Below are 23,304 nucleotides of genomic sequence, written 5' to 3'. Positions count from 1 at the left end.
CAGGTCTGAATCAGTGGCGGAGACTGAACATAGTAGTTTCCCTGGTGTGTAATTCTCTTTCACGTACACGGTGTACGAGGGCTGAGAGAAAAGCGGCGGATTGTCATTCACATCTAACACATCAACAATGATTGTTTTCTTGCTGGATAAAGGGGGTTTCCCTGAATCACTGGCACTGATTTCTATACTATACTGAGAGTAACGCTCACGGTCAAGAGGAGCATTAGTTACCAGTGTGTAATGCTTGGATACGGACGGGTTCAACTTGAATGGAGACTTTGGTGACACGCTTAACCGCACCTTCCCATTGTCCCCCGAGTCGGAGTCTTTGGCGCCTATCAAAGCTATCACGGTTCCGATGGGTGAATCTTCTGGAACAGGTGTCGTTAGAGACGTCACAATTATCTCTGGAATATTGTCATTAACATCAATCATTTTAAATTCAACATCACAATGCCCGTCCATCTCCGGGTTGCCTTTATCTTTAGCGACTATGTCAAATTTATATAAGCTCGTCTGCTCATAGTTGAGTTTTTTTTTTATTACAATCACTCCTGTCGAAGAATCTATATCAAACAATGCAGTCACTGAGCCTGGCGTCTGTTCTCCAAATACGTACTCTATCTCCCCATTTAGTCCCTCGTCCGGGTCTGTCGCTTTTACTCGTAAAATCTCAGTGCCAGGTGCTGCATTTTCGTTAACATTAGCCTCATAAAGTTGTCTCTCAAACTGCGGTGCGTTATCGTTAATATCAAGTACCATGATACTAATCTCAGAGGTTCCTGAACGAACTGGATCCCCCCCATCTACAGCGGTGAGAATAAGCTTATGGATAGGTTGCTTCTCCCGGTCCAGAGACCTTTCAAGGACCAGTTCTGGGGTTTTGCTACCATCCTTGTGATTTTTGACATTCAATTTGAAATGGTCGTTTTTGTTAATTGTGTATGAGCGTATTGTATTCGCAGCGACATCAGTATCCAGTGCGCTTTCGAGTGGAAATCTTGCGCCTGGGTTTATTGACTCTGCAATCTTTAATACTTTTTCTTTGGTCGGAAAGCTGGGAGAATTATCGTTGATATCCTGTATTTCAATATCAACTCGGTGAAGCTGCAAGGGATTTTCAATCACTATCTCCAAAGGCAAAATACACGGAACTCTTCGTCCACACAGTTCCTCTCTGTCTATCCTTTCAATGACGACCAGCTCTCCTTTCCCCAGATCCACACTGAAATACTGCTTACCAGCTTCCGAGGTTATTCGTAATTTACGACGATAAATCTCAGATAGTCCCAAAACCAGATCTCTGGCTAGATTTCCTACTACAGAGCCCTGTTTCAGTTCCTCCGGGATGGTGTAGCGAGTCTGTCCGTCTATTGTAGTCCACAAGAGGAAGAAATGATGCCACCAAAGCAGCACCTGCCACACAGGCAGTCTATTCCACATTGTTCCACGACACATCAAAACCAATATATTATTTCACCCAAAATTCGGAAGGAGTGGTGATAATCAATCTGTAATCGAATGTCAATGTCTCTCATATTTTACAGTGATGGAGACGCTTTGTGTCTAGGCGCGTCCCTCTCGCTCCTCCAGCTCTGAGTATTGTAAGGGTTTACGGTGCTGAGGCTGGGGGGAGGGAGTAGATCTCTTTGTACAGTTCCGCATGCTATTGGTGCACAGCGCCTAACACAAGCTACCAATCAGGATTTTACCAGTCATTTAAAGCTATACAGTGAAAATACGAGCTATTGGGAAACATATGAAGCACCATAACAATTCAACATGAGAGAAAAACAGTACTCCATTTAATGTGTAATACTATTAGTACTGCTACTATACTATTCATATCACTTAGTATTAGTAGCCTTTCAGACACCCATCTATACCCCACAATACATGCCACCAGGGGTCTCGTCAGAGTCCCCATGTCCAAAACGAATTCACGGCAACGCACAGATTTATACAGAGCCATGATCGTATGGAACTCCCTTCCATCTCAGATTCCTCCAGCAAACAGCAAAATGACCTTTTAAAAACGGATTAAGCAACAACTCATGGAACCGCGGGGACTGTAAGGACACACACACACAACACAGCATTATTCTCGAAGTATTCTATATGCATTCCCACCGTTTCAATGCTTCCTGATATCTGTGTGGGTGACAAAGGCTCTCCGTTGCCGTCCTGTGGTAAAAGAAAGCAAGCGCAGCAGGAGTATGTCGTCAAAGCAACCCACGTGGCTCAGAATAATAATACATCGCACAGCCGGTTTAAAAAAAATACCCGTATGGAGGTCTGGAGAGCAAAGGAAAAGGGTTGCTCTGATGACATGCTTCTCTCTCCTCTCTCTCTCTCTCTCTCTCTCTCTCACACACAGACCCTGGGACCCAGGAACTGGTCAATCATATCTGATGTGTTAGACCCTGGAACTCATTCACTCCACTGTAATATTTCCATGACATGAACTAATTACCTGAGAGCTGAATAGAGATTACATATATAAATAAACTCGATACCATTAACCATTATACACAATCACAAGCTGTAACCTACATCATATCACAATACTACAACGAATGTATCTTCATATGAAAACAATAATGCATCAGCTTTGCTATTGGTTAATCCGTGCTCGTCAAGGCCACGGATGTAGATGGAGAGGGGGGAGCATGCTGCCACTGAGCTCTAGAGCGTGTTTCAGAACCACGCGGGTGGACAGCGCCACACAGGCGGCCAGCTCGTGCTGCTGCATACTGGTGGAATGAGCGGCTTTTCTCTCTCTCTCTCTCTCTCTCTCTCTCTCTCTCTCTCTCTCTCCTCTCTCTCTCTCTCTCTCTCTCTCTCTCTCTCTCTCTCTCTCTCTCTTCTCTCCTCTCTCTCTCTCTCTCTCTCTCTCTCCTCTCTCTCTCTCTCTCTCTCTCTCTCTCTCTCTCTCTCTCTCTCTCTCTCTCTCTCTCTCTCTCTCTCTCTCTCTCTCTCTCTCTCTCTCTCTCTCTCTCTCTCTCCTCTCTCTCTCTCTCTCTCTCTCTCTCTCTCTCTCTCTCTCTCTCTCTCTCTCTCTCTCTCTCTCTCTCTCTCTCTCTCTCTCTCTCTCTCTCTCTCTCTCTCTCTCTCTCGTCGTTTATTTATTACAGAGATTTAAGTTTGTCATGTACATTTTCCCAATCTATATTACAACTCAACTCTACCAGATGATTCGGCCCACATATCAAACCTCATCCACAAACAAAATGCTACCCAGATTCATTAAGCTTTATATTCTGCTTCAAATAAATGGTTTATTATGTCCATATGCATATTATGTTAACCCTCCTGCTGTGTTCTGGTCGAATTGGACCGATTTACAAGTTCTCTCTGAAATGTAGTTCATTTAATCTGATTGTCATAAGGTTCCATGACTTTGTCCACTCCTGGTGGAAAAATTGAGTTCAGGCACATGCCCATTCATCAGATGGACACACTTCCTCTCCCAGACCCCCACATGCATGTCTGTTTGAACACACACACACACACACACACACACACACACACACACACACACACACACACACACACACACACACACAACACACACACCCCTCACTCCCCTTCTTGGCTTCCATGGCAACCCCCACGGGAACCTTTCCCCAATATAATCTTTCCCCCATGGGAACCACACTTGTTGGCAGTCTCACAAACAATCACAACATTGTTTCAACTTTTCTCACAGTTCTGGTATATAAAGCTTTTTTTGAGGCCTTGCTCACAATTCATTCTGTGGCAGCACAATGACCAAACAATATACTATATATGAGGCTCTTGATCATATCTTTGATCATGACACTGGTGAGGAGGAGAGAGTCCTTGTTAAACTTTGACACAAAGTAGTCTGTGATAAATAGCACAATATGTTTCATCTAAGTATTTGTTATAGTCAAAATAATAATCTATACATTATGCTTTTTTTTTTACTCAAAAACGAGTTGTATGAGCTCAGGTCAATGAGGCTTACAAGCCATAAATAGCAAATAGAAGTTCAAAACTTGAAATGTTCACAAGAACTTAAGTTGATAAAAACATCTAACACAACATTAGATGATAATATATGTATTATTATGGATTTATAATCAGCTATAATGGGGCGGTCATTTTGGACCGGGAACACAGAATGAATTAACATGAAACGAACACAACAGGAGTGTTAAGTGAGATGCATCCCCCAAATGTGAGTGGAATAACACTCACTCAGTCAGTGCTGAGTGCATGTGTCTACGGATCACAGCGGTGGTCTTTTTGTTTGTCTTACTTCCAGTCAGAATCAGTAAGGTCATGGATGTGTTTACTGTCTATTGTCTTGTGAATGGTGGAGTCATTATTACTGAAAGTATTTCTTACCTTGTTTGGAGAGACGGAGGATGACAGGAGACACGTCAGCAACAGCAGCGAAGGGAAGACATGGAAGAGAAGAACAGAGAGACAAACGAGACGTGGGTTTAGATGGATGATCAGCAGACAAAAGAGAGTCCCGGGACAGAGACATCCCTGATACTCACCCTTCACCTTACATTGGTAATGTAGCCTCGATTGGTTCCAGAGGTGGTGACTGTGTCGATTTGCATTGCGATACCTGTGATATGTGCCCTAATGATGACGTCCCAGAATGCCGTCGCCGTAGCTCGTTATGTGTCACAGGTGTGTCTCGTTTATGTGTCTGTTTGCGTGTGTGTGGCACAGAAAGGTGGGCGAACGTAAACGCAACGCAAACAACAAAATAGTTATTCAGTCAAATTCCGATATCACGGTGTGTCTTCGCTTGTGTCTCCTGTTGCATTTTGTGAGGTGTGCTTGTTCATTTGTGGAGAGAAAGGGAAGTAGAGAGCATAGGGCATGACACATAGGGATAGAGGAGCAGAGAAAGAGAGAGAGGGGAGGGGAGAGAGAGTGAGGGAGGGAGAAGAACACTTAATAAATAAAAGAGAAATACAACAATTGGCCCAGTCCCTCTGTAACAGGAGCATGAGCAGTGCAGTATCTCATCTGCATGTCCCAGCCAGGACGATGATAGCACCATTTTGAAGGAGACTAAGTGTGTCCCCCAAATGGTACCCTCTTCCCTATATAGTGCACAACTTTTTTTTACCAAAGCCCTATGGGTAGCTGGTTGAAAGTAATAAACTATATAGAGAATAGGTTGCCATTTCAGACACAATGAGTCCATGGGGGGTGTTCTCTCCCAGAGCGGCAGGATAACATCACTACACTGCAGTACAGCACACTGCCATGCTGCAGAGGAACAGCTCCTACACAGCAACAGCAGAGGGACTCTAGGCGATGCCCAGGGATGCTGTATGCTTAATTAAGGAGATGCTTTCACGCTGTGTGTGTGTGTGTGTGTGTGTGTGTGTGTGTGTGTGTGTGTGTGTGTGTGTGTGTGTGTGTGTGTGTGTGTGTGTGTGTGTGTGTGTGTGTGTGTGTTCAGCGTTCCAGACAAGGCAGAACGAAGCTTCGGCCAACGATGGTCAACACACCCTATAGCTGGAATGTTACAGTGAATATGAATAGGAGTTATATGAATGCGATCATTATAATAACACAGATAACCACTATGTTAGATACACAATGTGTACATGTGAGTTCTTGTGCACAGCCACACACACACACACACACACACACACACACACACAAGAATACACATGTATCAGTCAATAAGAAATAACTGTACACCCTATAATAAAACAGCACAACCTCCACAGAGCCTTGTGGACTTATTTTAGACAGTGTTTTCACAGTCCCAGTCAGAGCAACAGTGAGAGGCAATCAGGCCAGGGCAGCGTCCATTTTACGGAAACAGAGAGGTAGAGCCTTCAACCTACCCCCACCCCACCCTGTCATACACCCTCTCTCTCCCCCCTCCCCTACCAATCCAGGCCAGAGCCCGAGGACACTGCACCTCTGTGTCCTAAACAGGGGTGTGTCTGCCCCCTTTAAACCAACAGCTGCCTGTATCCTATCTGACACCAGACCCTGCGTCTACTGCTGCCCCCCTGTGGACCAAACCACAATGGTACGGTCCTGACAGTGAGTCAGCTTGTTGCTACGGCAACACATCCCACCTCTCTTCCAGAGAGCCAAGAAAAAAAAGGAGCTGTAAGAAAAACAGCATGGAGGGAGGAAGAGAAAAATGAACAGATTACCCATGAACCTTCCTGTCCTTTCTTATAATAATGTATCACTCACAAAGATGCCAACAAAGTTAGTGGCGTGTCTAACAGAAGAATGTTACAGGCTTGTGGAAAGCGGTGTTACCATATTGACTAGCTACATGAAGAGTCCTGTTCACCAGAAGAAAGAGCATCTTCTTCTGATTGAAACCACGCAGCGAAACACAGATGTGACTTTGGGACGCCTGAATGCACCGTGGGTTTATACACAGAACAGAGGAGAGCTCTCGCGCTCTCTCCTCCATCGCTCTCTCACTCACTGCAGCAGAATGGTGCAGCTGGAGAGGGGGAGGGGAGGGAAGCAGAGAAACAACGAGAACAGAAAGAAAGAGGAGAGAAAAGGACAGACAAATCCACAGTGCCTAATAAAGGATACAGCTCGCCAACAAACATTCCTTGCTACAAACATACACGGAGTACATTAAGAACACCCCCTCTTTCCATGACATAGACTGACCTGCTGAATCCAGGTGAAAGCTATGATCCCTTATTGATGTCACTTGTTAAATCCACTTCAATCAGTGTTGAAGAATGGGAGGAGACTGGTTAAATAATGATTTTTAAGCCTTGAGACAACTGAGACATGGATTGTGTATGTGTGCAATTCAGAGGGTGAACGGGCAAGAGAAAATATTAAAGTGCCTTTGAACGGGGTATGGTAGTAGGTGCCAGGCGCACTGGTTTGTGTCAAGAACTGCAACACTGCTGGGTTTTTCACACTCAGCAGTTTCCTGTGTGTATCAAGAATGGTTCACCACCCAAAGGACATCCAGCCAACTTGACACAACTATAGGAAGCATTGGAGTCAACATGGGCCAGCATCCCTGTGGCACGCTTTCAACACCTTGTAGAGTCCACGCCCCGAAGAATTTAGGTCGTTCTGAGGGCCAACTCATTAGGAAGGTGTTCCTAATGTTTGTATATTCAGTGTACATGTTGAATCAAAATCATCACTATTGTTATGACCTTTCTCCATAGACATCATCACTGATGATCGTGACAATACTGGCATCATTGACACGACCACTGTTAATACTGGCATCAATGACCATCTTGTGATCACCATAATAGTCATAATGATTACATACACAATAAGCATATAGTTCATACCCCACAGTAACTCCTTCTTCCTGCTGGTGGTTGTCAGGGCTCAGCCTCAGGGTCTGACTGAATGAATCACTCGACCTGGTTTTCAGATCACAGAAAAATGGCAGTGGTGAGTCTACCCAGCCTGACAGACCAGAACAGCGTCATACACAGCTACGCGCACACACACACACACACACACACAGTGTGTTTGTGTTTGTGTGTGTGTGTGTGTGTGTGTGTGTGTGTGTGTGTGTGTGTGTGTGTGTGTGTGTGTGTGTGTGTGTGTGTGTGTGTGTGTATGCTGTGCATGTGCCGCTATTGTGCAAATGTGTGCGTTGCGTCGCAGTGTGTATTGTGTGCGACTCCGACGGTGTGTATGAGTGTGTGTGTGTGACGTATAAGACAAGTCTGGCTGAGCCCCACTGTTCCACTGCCCTGTATAATCCCTGGTGTAATCCTTTCCAGAGGATCAGCCTGTAAAAACTCACCAGGCTTCATTCACTACTGGAAAAGTAACAACCATATATCCAAACACAAACAATCAGTGCGTAGATATCAATAGAGCCCACACACACTTTCTGTTTTAAAGGAACTCATTTGGGCAGTCCATTTAGTCTTGAAAGCTGTAAGAGTACAATACACAAGTTGCAAGTTGAAATTGGGTAATGCTCTCTTTTTATATCAGTCATTGTATACCTTAGAGAGCGTTTTATAACTTGTCGGAAATGCCCAGGTCAACTAGCCCATGTCTGCTTATGTTTCTTAGCTAGGTTTTCTTAACCCATTGATTTTGTTGTAACGTTTGTGTCAATCAGATATCACATGTGTAAGAATTTGTAAGATTTTCTACTTAGTGTGCCTCTAACATGCACCAAGCTAACAAACGTTATTACCATGAATTGCAGCTATTACACATGTTTTCCACTAACCAACTAGTTATGTCTCAATGCAGCTTACACAAGCAAACTGATGTTTCCACTTGCAGCACATAATAGGAACTGGCCCAACCACAAGCCTGGGGGGCCCCATCTCGTGATAACAGCAACAGTGTCTGGCATGCTCGACCCTGTGAAAACAGGAACACACACACACAAGCCATAGCTTATCCAAGGCACTCACACCCAGACTTAGAAGATTTGACAGAAACCTAACATCATCAGAACATTGTGCAAGATCGCAGGAAGACGCATGAACAGATGGAGCCAATCGACGGTGACAACGCCTGGACCTGAGCCAACCAGAGGATCGGGACTTCAAGACTCAACCTACTTTCTGTGTTGTATAAAACATGTAAACAAACTGTTTTAGGGGCTCTCTTCCGCTGGCTCCCTCAGAGCTACTGGAACGAGTCCGTGCACGCTGTACCAAATATCTTCACTCTGAATAAACTATCGCTTGTCATATCATTTAGCGCCTTGTCCGAATCAGTCCTTGACCGACTCTCCCTTCTACTCATTCCATCACCAACACATGAACACACAAATGAGCTTTCAACTGCAATATGTTCTCTCCACCCCATGTATGTTTCCCAATGATGGAACGGGGGCCCGTTTGAAAGAGTTTGGGTACCACTGACCTACAACAATATAATATGTGTTTGGATGGAGTATGTAGGCCTGTCCTTAATGTATGCAAGTGTCCAGATCCATGTACATTGCTCAATAGGCCAGGCTGAAGCGGTACAGATTGCGCGCTAATATTTGAACGGTCATTTCTGATTGAGCCGACATATGCGGCGTTTACCGTGAAGGCAGTCTCCGCTTACGCGGAAGTTCACGCTGTAACAGTGAACTTCCGGCCATGCACGCTGAATAGAGCCCTTAGGTCTCATGTCCACCAGATGCGTCAAACTCTTTGCGTTCCGGCGAAAGTCACTCGTTCTACGGAGTAGTCCACGCCGTTAAATTGAGGATGCCGCACTAGGCTGCGGTGCGTTCTGTGTACAGCATTCGTTAAAAATGTTCAACTCGTGCGTTGCTTTACCGTGCGGTGGTACAAACAGAAGAACACACACACACACACTCCAACTGGCTAGCTTTTAGCTAGCTGAAAAGGGAAGCACATGTGCATCAAGTACAAAAAATGCGGGCTAGACATCCAGAAAAACAAAACGCATCTGGTGTTAGTGTCGAGAGGACATCTGCCCCATCATCAGAGCCAAAACTGCCTCGCTTCTATTCAGGCCTGCACACAGAGGAAATATTTTGCATGATAGACCACCAGTCATTCTCTCTCTTTATGAGTACACCGCAAAGGTCTGAAGTAGCTTCCTCTCCATACGTTTAGCAGATGCGACTTACAAGAGCAATTCGGGTTAAGTGCCTTTGCTCAAGGCCACACCAATAGATATTTCGCCTAGCCGGCTCTGGGATTCAAACCAGCAACCTTTCGGTTACTGGCCCAACGCACTTAACCACTAGGCTACTTGCCGCTCTCCTTCACCCTCAGAGACCTGAAAACATAGGATAGGTGAACGCAGTATAGCATATCTCAGCTATATCTCAGCTACCTGACCCTCTCTTTCACATCAGTGCAGACAGACAAATGAGAGGAAGCTGCTCCAGACTATTGAGAGACAGCCTGGGCCGATAGGACCGAAAGCTGCGTTAGACTATTGAGACACAGCCTGGGCCCGGTAGCACACATCCAAGGACACTGCAGGGAAACAGGACACTTCTACTGCCAGGCCAGGGAGAAGAGCCTGGGGGTTTAGTGTAATGACTGGAATAGACCGAGTGAAAAGATGTTAAGATTCAGGGGTACAGAACAGAACAGGCAGATTTACCTCCCTCCAATGGCCTCCATCATCCAAAACTGAACTGACATGACCTCATACTGTTTGAGTGATTCCATAAAAGTTGCAGAGGGTGTAAGGAATGGATAATGGATGGGTTCACTCCCTGTTCCCGCTTCTCCTTACATCACATCACACAAAGCTACTACACAGACTTATGGCTAGAGTTGGTAAAAAAAAACCCAGCAGTGCTGTTTTAACTCCCCATAGCAGATTCCCAGTGAAGTGAGTGAGAATGTTTGAGTGTGAGCAGATGTGTGTGATAGAGGATGAGGTCAATCACAAATCTACCAGATATGCCTGATATCTAATCAAGGACCTTGTGATGGGGCAGGCGAAGCTGGGGAAGCAGATTAGATCTTCCAACCCCACTTTCCAGAATACTAGTTAAGAAACACACACAGCTCAGTGCATCCTGATCACCATACACACCAATCATAAACACTGCTCAAAAATCCAACATCCAACGTTAATCATAGCAACGCACTGCTGCAGAAACAGCTGCACACCAGACGGCTGGGCCGTTGAGGAAGGAAGCACAGTATGAGCAACAGCCTGGGGCTGTGGGGAAGCAGCTTCTTCCCATGGCACTGTGGATGATCACAAGGTCAGGAAACTACAGGCCCTTGGCTCAGGGTGGGATCCAAAATGGCTGTCAAGGTAGTGGTTTGCTAAATCCTTCCTCAGAGGGAAAACCACTGTTCTACAGTTCAGAGTTCATCCAAGTGGGGATCAGAACCAGAAGCAAGAAATCATAGGTCTCCCACATGGATACACTGGACTGAACTGAACCAGACTGGACGTAGGGGTGTATGGGTCGGTGGAGTCTGACCCGCACAGACACACAGTGAGTTCCCGGATTTACGGTCCATAGTAAAGCCTTCCTCGCTAATGAGCCTGAGAACCGGGGTTTAGTGGTAAAATGTGGTTAAAATGGACAAAGTGGACACAGATGTGGGGTGATAATGATGATAGACTGTTTCCAGAGGGACAGAGGTTTCCTCAATAAAACCTCAAGCATTTCTGTGTCGTGCCAGATGTTTATGAGAGCCATGTGCTACTCTTCTACACATAAACAGTGAACACACACTCTTACTGAGCCTATGCCGTATAAACTGGGTGGTTCGAGCCCTGAATGCTGATTGGCTGACAGTTGTGGTATATCAGACCGTATACCACAGGCATGACAAAACATGTATTTTTACTGCTCTCATTACGTTGGTAACCAGTTTATAATAACAATAAGGCACCTCAGAAGTTTTTAGTATATGGCCACGGCTAAGGGCTGTATCCAGGCACTCCGTGTTGCGCCGTGCATAAGAACAGCACTTAGCCGTGGTATATTGGCCATATACCACACCCCCCCCCCCCCTGTGCCTTATTGCTTAATTATACCAGGTAGACAGCCTATATGCCTGTGCCTTTATCGGTCATGCACCAGTGATTCTGCCACACCACCTATCTATAGACGTACACCCACTGCAACTGGGTCAACTGCACCACCACCATCTAACATTACATAACATCTCTACCCCTACAACAACATCATTACAACCTACTAATGTATGTACTCACATTGACCTGTACTAGCATCGCAACCTTGTGAAAATGAGGGTTACTGTCACCTATATTAGGAGGTAGCCTATCGGCTGTCCTGATTACTTCCTGTGTGTGGCGGTGGCCTGGGGTGTGGGGTTAGTATTATGGGATGCATGCGAGAGCCATATGGAGGGCATTTCCTCTCCTGTGTGTGTGTGCTACCCAGTAAATATGGAGGCCTGCGGGCCACGGGGCTATTATAAGCCCTTTATGATGCTGTCTGCGGTGAGAGGGGGGAAGGAGGGGTAGAAGAAAATGAATACAGAGCTCTCCTCAGTGATGCAAACATGTGACCTGCACCATATTCAGAAATGGAGCAATGTCTTCTTATCGTTCTGTCTCTCCATCTCCCTCCTCCTCCTCTCTTGTTCTCTCTTTCCCTTCAGCGCTCCACCTCATTCATTCTCCTCCTCTTGCCTTTGCTGAGCTCTCATATAGCTTCCTTTCCCTCACTTCTTCCATCTTTCCCCCATATATCGCTTTCTATCTGCCTCATTAAGCATAACCTCAACCCTTTCAATTATTTATAGTCGTTTAGCCAACCCCTTCCCACCTTATGCTCTCCTCATAACCTCTTCCTCTGCAAACCCTGCAGCTTGTGGTGCAAAATGGCTGCCGTGCATCACTAACGCGGGTGCTGCTGCGCATGAACGGCGGATGAGGTAAACTACAACACGGTCTCTTCCTACCCTCCCCCGCATTCTCCCTCTCTCCGGGCTCCCTGCTACTGCCTCTCCCTCTCTCCGGGCTCCCTGCTACTGCCTCTCCCTCTCTCCGGGCTCCCTGCTACTGCCTCTCCCTCTCTCCGGGCTCCCTGCTACTGCCTCTCCCTCTCTCCGGGCTCCATGCTACTGCCTCTCCCTCTCTCCGGGCTCCCTGCTACTGCCTCTCCCTCTCTCCGGGCTCCCTGCTACTGCCTCTCCCTCTCTCCGGGCTCCCTGCTACTGCCCCTCCCTCTCTCCGGGCTCCCTGCTACTGCCTCTCCCTCTCTCCGGGCTCCCTGCTACTGCCTCTCCCTCTCTCCATCCTAAATCCTTCAGTCATCACGTTTTCCACCTCTAAAGCCCTTTCCTCTCTCCTTCCCTACCACTCCTCAATATGATCTCCTCTCCCGCCCTTCATCCCTCTCTCATCCTCTGCACAGTTCACAGACAGGAATATAACGGCGGCGTGTGAGAGAGAGGAAACTAGGTCAGTGAAAAATAGTGCAATGTGTGTGAGAGAGCGAGAAAAAAAACCTCTGCAGTGATGCTTCTCCACAGCCCAGTCCAGCCACAGTCCTTTATTCATCTACTGTGTGTGGCCCCTTCACCAGCAGTGCTCTATATGTCCCTATATGTTTTTATTGAACCAGGCAAGTCAGTTAAGAACAAATTCTTATGTTTAATGAAGGCCTAGGAACAGCAGGTTAACTGCCTTGTTCAGGGGCAGAACGACAGATTTTTACCTTGTCAGCTCCGGGATTCGATCTTGCAACCTTCCGGTTATTAGTCCAATGCTCTAACCACTAGGCTACCTGCCGTATTCCATAAGATCATGTCTCTATACCGGTAAAAATAGGTTTGCTGTTTTGGCTCACAAGGCAGTCTTTGGCAACACTATGGTAGCCTATATTCAGTGGTGTAAAGTACTTAAGTAAAAATACTTTAAAGTACTACTTAAGTAGCTTTTGGGGATATCTGTACTTTACTTTACCATTTATATTTGTGACAACTTTTACATCATTTTCTTCAGGAATGTAGTGAACTAAGTTTTACTCCATACATTTTCCCTGACAGCCAAAAGTACTCGTTAAATTTTGAATGCTTAGCAGGACATATATTCTTTTTTTAAATCCACACACTTATCAAAAGAACATCCCTGGTCATTCTTACTGCTTTTGATCTGGCGGACTCCCTAAACACAAATGCTTCATTTGTCAATTACGTCTGAGTGTTGGAGTGTGCCCCTGGCTATCCGTAAATAAATAAAGAACAAGAAAATGGTGCTGTCTGGTTTGCTTAATTTGAAATGATTTATACTTTTACTTTTGATACTTAAGTATGCATAAAATCAAATACTTTTAGACTTTTACTCAAGTAGTATTTTACTGGGTGACTTTCACTTGCGTCATTTTCTATTTAGGTATTTTTACTTAAGTATAACAATTGAGTACTTTTTTCCACCATTGCCTATATCACAAAGGGTATTATTCCAGGGTGCGTATAGCGGAATGTGAGGACCTAATACCTGGTACAGGCACCATTCTGTTATCAAAGTTGACACACAAAGATGTGTGTATAATTAGTAGGTACATGTACGGCCTAGCTAACCACCTGTTCTTGTAAGCATGTTACAAGGATATTCGTTTTTTTTCCACTGGTAAGTTACAATGCTCACCTGACTTTCTGAAACGTCACTGATCAGTTTGTCCCTCTGCGCGTGGGGGAGAGTCTGTGTTCCGTCCAGACTAATGACGCTCTGACTGTAAGGTCTAACGTATTTCATATCACTCTTTCTGGAGTCAGTAGTTCCACACACCTCGTAATTATACACGTGTCTCAGAGTACCTGTTCCTCCAACGTCTGCGTAAAGGGGCGGGTAATACGGAATAACTGGGAGATTCCCGTTGGATTTGTAAAACATGCGATCTCGTCTCCATCTGTAGCATTTCACTGACAGGATGGCTATGATGGACACAATAAAGAAAAATGAGACTACAGCCAGAGCCAAGACTAAATAAAAAGTCAGATTGTCATTGTACTCCTTGTCGTGCGTAAAGTCAGTGAACTCCGAGAGCACTTCAGGGAAGCTGTCCGCCACCGCCACGTTAACATTGACTGTAGCTGAACGAGAGGGCTGCCCGTTGTCCTCCACTACAACAGTGAGCCTTTGTTTCAAAGCATCTTTATCATTGACTTGGCGTATAGTTCTTATTTCTCCATTCTGTGAACCCACTTCAAACAGCGCCCTGTCTGTCGCTTTCTGCAGTTTATACGAGAGCCAGGCATTCTGTCCAGAGTCCACATCAACAGCCACCACTTTAGTAACAAGATAGCCCACATCTGCTGAACGAGGCACCATTTCAGCCACCAGAGAGCTGCTAGTCTGGACTGGGTACAGAACCTGAGGAGCGTTGTCGTTCTGGTCCTGGATCATTATTTTCACAGTCACATTGCTACTGAGAGGAGGGGAGCCTCCATCCTGCGCTTTTACGCGAATTTGGAACTCTTTCATTTGCTCATAATCGAAAGAACGCACAGCAAGAATCGCCCCACTCTCTGCATTCACTGAAACGCACGCAGACGCCGACCATCCATTTACTTGATAATCATCGAGCAAATATGAAATATGCGCGTTGTTGCCAGAGTCTTTGTCACTGGCCTTGACAGAAAATATTGACATTCCAGGTGGGTTATTCTCAACAACGTAAGCTGTGTACGACTGTCGTGGAAACAGGGGGGCGTTGTCATTCACATCTGATATTTTCAGTGTCACTGTCTTATTAGTGGAAAAAGGCGGAGACCCTTCATCAGCGGCTGTTATTGTTATGTTATATTCAGACACAGTTTCACGGTCCAATGCCTGATCAGAAACTAAACTGTAGAAATTTGTAGAGGATGACTTTATACCGAATGGTAAATCAGGACTAATAGAACACTTCACTTGACCGTTTTTACCTGAGTCTAAGTCCTTGATATTGAGCATGGCTATGACCGTCTCCGGGGCAGAGTCCTCGGGAATAGGGTTGGAGAAGGAAATTACGCTAATCACTGGTGCATTGTCGTTTACGTCAGTGATTTCAATAAGCACTTTACCGGTGTCTGTTAAACCCCCTTTGTCTGCAGCCTCCACATCTATCTCATAATGTTTTACTTTTTCATAGTCAAGCATGCCATTAACTGTAATATCGCCTGAAAATGTGTCAACATTAAACAAGCTTGACGCGCTACTACCAGTACTCCGAGAAAACGAATACGTCACCTCACCGTTTGCTCCTTGATCTGCATCAGTTGCACTGACTCTCAAGACAACGGTGCCTTTTGATGCATTCTCTGGTAAGGTTACCCTGTACACAGACTTGCTGAACACTGGAGAATTGTCGTTTGCATCTAAGACAATTACGTTGATTTTGACTGAGCCAGATTTCTGCGGGGTCCCGCCATCATAAGCAGTTAAGATTAATTGACGCTCTTCCTGCTTTTCTCTATCAAGAGCGATCTGAAGAACCATTTCGACATATTTTGTCCCATCAGGACGAGACAGGGTGTTCAATCTAAAATGATCGGTGGGATTCAGTTGGTATGTCTGGAGAGTATTTATGGCTACATCGGGGTCTTTAGCACTGTCTAACGAGAACCGAGCACCGGGAGGAGCAGATTCACTTATCTCGAATCTGATTTCCTTCCTCTCAAAAGCAGGAGCATTGTCGTTGATATCTAATATTTCCACATCAATTCGATGGAGCTCCATCGGATTTTCAACGATGATCTGGAAATGCAGAGAGCAGGGAGACACTTGGGCGCACAGCTCCTCTCGGTCTATCCTTTCTTTCACCACCAGCGTCCCTTTATCCGTATTCAGACCGATGTACTCACTGCTGTCCTCGGTAAAGATCCGAGCTCGACCAGATTTCAGCCTTTTAACATCCAAACCCAGATCCTGCATGATATTCCCCACGAGCGAGCCCTTCGCCATCTCTTCTGGGATGGAATAACGGACCTGGGCGCGCGCTACCCCTGCGCCACAGAGACAGATAAAAAGCACGAGCCATGTCTGCCATGTCCATGTCCGCGAGCTGGTTCTCCCTGCGCCATGACAACAAAGAACGTCCATCATCAGACTCGTCAGGATGAAAACAATACGATTTAAAAAAAAAAAAAAAACGTTTTCACAATAACGAATATTGTGTCACCAACACGTCCCCAACGATTGTGTGCGCTCTTTTAAGAGGCTAGTTCTTATAATATAGAAGGGGAGTCCGCTGCACTGTTTTTGATTGAAACAGGAGAGGGAGGATCTACTAACGCCCGAGCCTTACATCCAACATTAACCAACAGCGACCCTTAGAGCGATGAATACATATTGCAGAAATATCGGCACAAATGAATAGCAGAATGCCATAAATTGTCAACGATGTTTTAGATGATATATAACAGGCAGAAATGAAAATGATAAAATGTGAAATGTCCAAACCCCTGCAAACGTCAAAAACCCTTGCCTTCATCAGAAGTTTTGTATGATACATTTCTTTTTTTGATATCGACACATGGAGGCTTAAACCTTTGATTGAAATCAAACGCCATTGATGACTCAAACCGTAGCGCGCATGAAAAAGAAAATATATGCCGATGATGTTCTCACCTGGTTATCACCGTCATCATTGATCAGTGTGTCCCTCTGCGCGTGGGGGAGAGTCTGTGTTCCGTCCAGACTAATGACGCTCTGACTGTAAGGTCTGACGTATTTCATATCACTCTTTCTGGAGTCAGTCGTTCCACACACCTCGTAATTATACACGTGTCTCAGAGTACCTGTTCCTCCAACGTCTGCGTAAAGGGGCGGGTAATACGGAATAACTGGGAGATTCCCGTTGGATTTGTAAAACATGCGATCTCGTCTCCATCTGTAACATTTCACTGACAGGATGGCTATGATGGACACAATAAAGAAAAATGAGACTACAGCCAAAGCCAAGACTAAGTAAAAAGTCAGGTTGTCATTGTATTCCTTGTCGTGCGTAAAGTCAGTGAACTCCGAGAGCACTTCAGGGAAGCTGTCCGCCACCGCCACGTTAACATTGACTGTAGCTGAACGAGAGGGCTGCCCGTTGTCCTCCACTACAACAGTGAGCCTTTGTTTCACAGCATCTTTATCAGTGACTTGGCGTATAGTTCTTATTTCCCCATTCTGTAATCCCACTTCAAACAGCGCCCTGTCTGTCGCTTTCTGCAGTTTATACGAGAGCCAGGCATTCTGTCCAGAGTCCACATCAACAGCCACCACTTTAGTAACAAGATAGCCCACATCTGCTGAACGAGGTACCATTTCAGCCACCAGAGAGCTGCTAGTCTGGACTGGGTACAGAACCTGAGGCGCGTTGTCGTTCTGGTCCTGGATCATTATTTTCACAGTCACATTGCTACTGAGAGGAGGGGAGCCTCCATCCTGCGCTTTTACGCGGAACTGGAAATCCTTGATCTGCTCGTAGTCAAAAGAGCGCACTGCATGTATGACTCCACTATCAGCACTAACGGACACATATGAGGAGACTGGCACTCCGTTAACCGAGGAGTCCTCCAGTATGTAGGAAACACGGGCATTCTGGTTCCAGTCAGCGTCTCTGGCTTTCACTGTGAATATAGAGAGGCCCGGTGTGTTGTTTTCTATAATGTAGGCCTCATATGAGCTCCTCTCAAAGACAGGCGCGTTGTCGTTCACATCTGATATCTGTAAGGTGAGAGTGACGCTGCTGGAGAGCGAGGGCACGCCCTCATCAGAGCACGTCACACTGATGTTATACTCAGAGTCTCTCTCTCGGTCCAAGTCACTGTCAGTTACTAGGCTATAGAATCCATTAGATGTAGATTTAATGGTGAAGGGAATATTTTCATTTATACCACAGTGTACCTGCCCGTAACTATCAGAGTCAGGGTCGTGGACGCTGAACATAGCTACGACCTTATTTTGAAGTGAGTCCTCTGGTGTTGAACTAGATATCGAAAGTACACTGATTACTGGAGCATTGTCATTGATGTCGATAACATCAACTATTACCTTACTGGAATCTGATAGACCACCATTGTCTATTGCTTCGATATCTATTTGGTAATGTTTGGCTTTTTCAAAGTCAACCATGCCGACCAATGTCACCTCTCCATTTGCATGTATATGAAAAATGTCCGATACACTATCCATATTTTTCGATATGGAATAAGACACTTCACCATTTGAGCCTTTGTCTGCATCAGATGCACTAACTGTCGTCAAATAGGTGCCTTTGGGGGAATTCTCTGTTATAGTTGCCTTATAAACCGGCTGCGTAAAAACCGGAGCGTTGTCGTTCGCATCTAACACAGTGACGTGTATCTGCACAGTACCAGACAGCCGAGGCTCTCCTCCATCTATAGCAGTTAAGACTAAAGATACCTGTTCCTGTTTCTCTCGATCTAAAGGTTTCCGTAAAACCATTTCTACTTTTTTACTCCCGTCGACCTGATTTTCCAGTTTCAAATCGAAATTGTCTGTGGGTTTCAGCGAGTAGCTTTGAAGACCATTTAAACCTATGTCTGCATCCCCGGCTTTCTCTAACACGAATTTAGATCCAATCACAGCTGATTCGCTGATCTCAAAACGTTTCTCATTCTTTTTAAAGCTCGGAGCGTTGTCATTGATGTCTGTGATCTCTATAGTTATTTGAAACAACTCCATTGGATTCTCCAGAATAATCTGAAAATGCAGTGCACAAGGCGTCGTCTGTCCGCAGAGCGCTTCACGGTCTATTCTCTCTCTGATAAGGAGAACTCCCCTTTCTTTATTCAGCTCGATGTATTCTGCGCTGTCTCCAGTATAAATACGAGCTTTACCTGATTTCAGTCTTTTGATATCTAAACCCAAATCCTGCGCTATGTTACCGACTAAAGAGCCTTTCGCCATTTCCTCCGGAATGGAGTAACTGACCTGCCCGTGCACTGAACTGAGAGAGAGGACCGAGATAAACAACAGTACTTGCCGTGTCATTGTTCTGTCCGACATTTTCTCAAAGATTGCACACGTTATAATCCGTAAGTAATTCTGTAAAATTCCATTAGCTTTCGTGGTATAAAAAATCCAAGAAAGATGTGCCCCAAGTCCACCACTTTGGAACAAAAGAATCGCAGCTCGGGGTATCCGTGATTAGTGTTCTCTGTAACCCGGACTACAGCGCTCTGCGTGCGGATCTTTCTCTCTCTAATATATCGAGATGATGGGGGAGGTACTACTGCAAATCTGCTCTAAAACTGCAACACACTGACCAACAGCGTCCCTCTGAGTTCAGGAGTGTAAAGTACACACACAATATGCAAAACACATATGCTCTTCAACCATGCGTAATATACGCATATCCACACCCCAATACGTATGCACTGTTATAAAGGCATGATAACAGTGACCATTTACCTTATATTTAAGCAGTGGTGCAAAAAGTACCCAATTGTCGTACTTGAGTGGAAGTAAAGATACCTTAATAGAAAATGACTCAAGTAAAAGTGAAAGTCACCCAGTAAAATACTACTTGAGCAAAAGTCTGAAAGTATTAGGTTTTACATTTAGTTAATAAGTATCAAAAGTAAAAGTATAAATCATTTTAAATTCCTTATATTAAGCAAAGCAAAATGTTCTAGTTATTCTTTTTTTTCATGGATAGCCAGGGTTACGCGTCAACTCTCAGAAATCATTTACAAACGAAGCAGGTGAGTCCGCCAGATCAGAGGCAGTAGGAATGACCAGGGTTGTTTTCTTGATAAGTGTGTGAATTAGATCATTTTCCTGTCCTGCTAAGCATTCAAAATGTAACGAGTACTTTTGGGTGTCAGGGAAAACGGATGGAGTTAAAAGCACATTATTTTCCTTAAGAATGTAGTGGAGTAAAAGTAGGCAAAAATATTTATAGTAAAGTAAAGATACCCCAAAAACTACTGAAGTAATACTTAAAAGTATTTTTACTTATTAAGCACTTTACACCATTGTATTTGAGCTTTTATACACAACACATTAACTGATGAGCGTGAACTATTTGCTTGTTACAATTAGACCATTATATACTATCACTGAATGCGCAATACAAGCATGATCATAACGGAAAGCTGCCAATAAGATAATTGGAGTAAAGCAATCCATAGGAATCACAATTCAGACGTTCAAGTGTGAAGCCAACTACACAATATTTGGAAAATAATCAGGGCAACGAACCAAAAAAATATTTGCTTGTGAAATCATTGAAGTGTAAGATTATGAAACGAAAAACAGTGACATCGTTAATATTCGGAGGTTATGAGAGTCGATTAATCATGCTCACCTGGTTATCCTCATTATCAATGGTCAGATTGTCCCTCTGCGCGTGGGGGAGTGTCTGTGTTCCGTCCAGACTAATGACGCTCTGACTGTAAGGTCTGACGTATTTCATATCACTCTTTCTGGAGTCAGTAGTTCCACACACCTCGTAATTATACACGTGTCTCAGAGTACCTGTTCCTCCAACGTCTGCGTAAAGGGGCGGGTAATACGGAATAACTGGGAGATTCCCGTTGGATTTGTAAAACATGCGCTCACGTCTCCATCTGTAGCATTTCACTGACAGGATGGCTATGATGGACACAATAAAGAAAAATGAGACTACAGCCAAAGCCAAGACTAAATAAAAAGTCAGATTGTCATTGTACTCCTTGTCGTGCGTAAAGTCAGTGAACTCCGAGAGCACTTCAGGGAAGCTGTCCGCCACCGCCACGTTAACATTGACTGTAGCTGAACGAGAGGGCTGCCCGTTGTCCTCCACTACAACAGTGAGCCTTTGTTTCAAAGCATCTTTATCATTGACTTGGCGTATAGTTCTTATTTCTCCATTCTGTGAACCCACTTCAAACAGCGCCCTGTCTGTCGCTTTCTGCAGTTTATACAAGAGCCAGGCATTCTGTCCAGAGTCCACATCAACAGCCACCACTTTAGTAACAAGATAGCCCACATCTGCTGAACGAGGCACCATTTCAGCCACCAGAGAGCTGCTAGTCTGGACTGGGTACAGAACCTGAGGCGCGTTGTCGTTCTGGTCCTGGATCATTATTTTCACAGTCACATTGCTACTGAGAGGAGGGGAGCCTCCATCCTGCGCTTTTACGCGGAACTGGAAATCCTTGATCTGCTCGTAGTCAAAAGAGCGCACTGCATGTATGACTCCACTATCAGCACTAACGGACACATATGAGGAGACTGGCACTCCGTTAACCGAGGAGTCCTCCAGTATGTAAGAAACACGGGCATTCTGGTTCCAGTCAGCGTCTCTGGCTTTCACTGTGAATATAGAGAGGCCCGGTGTGTTGTTTTCTATAATGTAGGCCTCATATGAGCTCCTCTCAAAGACAGGCGCGTTGTCGTTCACATCTGATATCTGTAAGGTGAGAGTGACGCTGCTGGAGAGCGAGGGCACGCCCTCATCAGAGCACGTCACACTGATGTTGTACTCAGAGTCTCTCTCTCGGTCCAAGTCACTATCAGTTACTACAGTAAAGAAATTAACAGATGTCGATTTCATTATAAAGGGAATGTTTTCGTTTATCGCGCACTGGACAATGCCATTTTCGCCGGAGTCTGGATCTTGAATGTTTATCATTGTCACAACAGTACCAGCTTTAATGTCCTCTGATATAACACTAGACTTCGACATCACATTAATAGCTGGTTTGTTATCATTTTCATCAACGACGTCGACCATGATTTTACAAGAATCGGTGAGGCCTCCATCATCACCGGCCTGTACATGTATTTGATATTGTCGTGCCTTTTCATAATCAATATTTCCTACTAATCTCACCGCACCGTTATCCTCATTTATTTCAAACAATTCGTGATTACCATCCTGTGAATTGGAAATCGAATAACGTATTTCACTATTGGAACCTTGATCAGAATCAGACGCACTGACAGAAATTAAAACGGTGCCCTTTGGTGAGTTCTCTCTTAGGGTAGCCTTGTAGATAGCCTGTGTAAAAACAGGTGCATTATCATTGGCGTCTAGTACAGTAATATGAATCTGCACTGTTCCAGACAGCTGAGGATCACCTCCGTCTATTGCGGTTAATATTAAGGACAGCTGGTCCTGTTTCTCTCGATCTAAAGGTTTCTGTAAAACCATTTCCACCGTCTTTCCGCCATCAGGTTGGTTTTGTAGTTTCAGGATGAAATGATCGGTCGGTTTTAGTGAATAGCTTTGGAGGCCATTAATACCAACATCCAGATCCATTGCCCTCTCTAGCGCAAATTTCGCTCCAGTAACGGCCGACTCACTAATTCTGAATTTCATTTCACTCTTTATGAACACAGGTGCATTATCGTTTACATCGGTTACCTCAATTGTGATGCTATAAAATTCCATCGGGTTCTCTAGAATGATCTGGAAATCTAGTGCACAAGGCGTCGTCTGTCCGCAGAGAGCTTCACGGTCTATTCTCTCTCTGATAAGGAGAACTCCCCTTTCTTTATTCAGCTCGATGTATTCTGCGCTGTCTCCAGTATAAATACGAGCTTTACCTGATTTCAGTCTTTTGATATCTAAACCCAAATCCTGCGCTATGTTACCGACTAAAGAGCCTTTCGCCATTTCCTCCGGAATGGAGTAACTGACCTGCCCGTGCACTGAACTGAGAGAGAGGACCGAGATAAACAACAGTACTTGCCGTGTCATTGTTCTGTCCGACATTTTCCCTTCACCATGAAACAACAAGCAGGTTATAAAATCCGTAAATAAGTCAGTAATATTGCATTCGTTTCTAGTTCAAAACATCAAAGGTAAATGATTCAGCAATAAACCATTTTGGAACAAGAGAATCGCAGCTCTGTATGTCGGTATTAGTGTTCTCTGTAACCCGGACTGTGCGCCGCTCTGTCTCT

General features: G+C 44.9%; 1 protein-coding gene across 19 annotated transcripts in view; it reads right to left on the bottom strand.

The window, feature by feature from the left end:
- Positions 1-23,304, bottom strand: part of LOC106604876 (protocadherin gamma-C5) — a 174,320-nt gene that overhangs the window by 43,160 nt on the left and 107,856 nt on the right. The window contains exon 1 of one of the 19 annotated variants that reach the window (XM_014199983.3): positions 20,720-23,301. The exons of 13 other annotated variants lie outside the window; for them this stretch is intronic. In XM_014199983.3, coding sequence (XP_014055458.3) covers positions 20,720-23,113 — 2,394 coding nt within the window. In that variant the 5' untranslated portion in view covers positions 23,114-23,301. Of the gene's footprint in view, positions 2,335-14,061; positions 16,952-17,025; positions 19,858-20,719; positions 23,302-23,304 lie in introns of those variants that run through there. 5 more of the 19 variants (XM_014199986.3, XM_045718205.2, XM_014199990.3 and 2 more) reach the window with 5 other exon arrangements.

This window comes from Salmo salar, chromosome 05, assembly GCF_965601325.2.
Source record: "Salmo salar chromosome 05, fSalSal1, whole genome shotgun sequence".
In the NCBI taxonomy this organism is placed as follows: Eukaryota; Metazoa; Chordata; class Actinopteri; order Salmoniformes; family Salmonidae; genus Salmo; species Salmo salar.
Note: the sequence above shows the minus strand (reverse complement) of the source record. Positions and strands in the feature narration are given on the sequence as shown.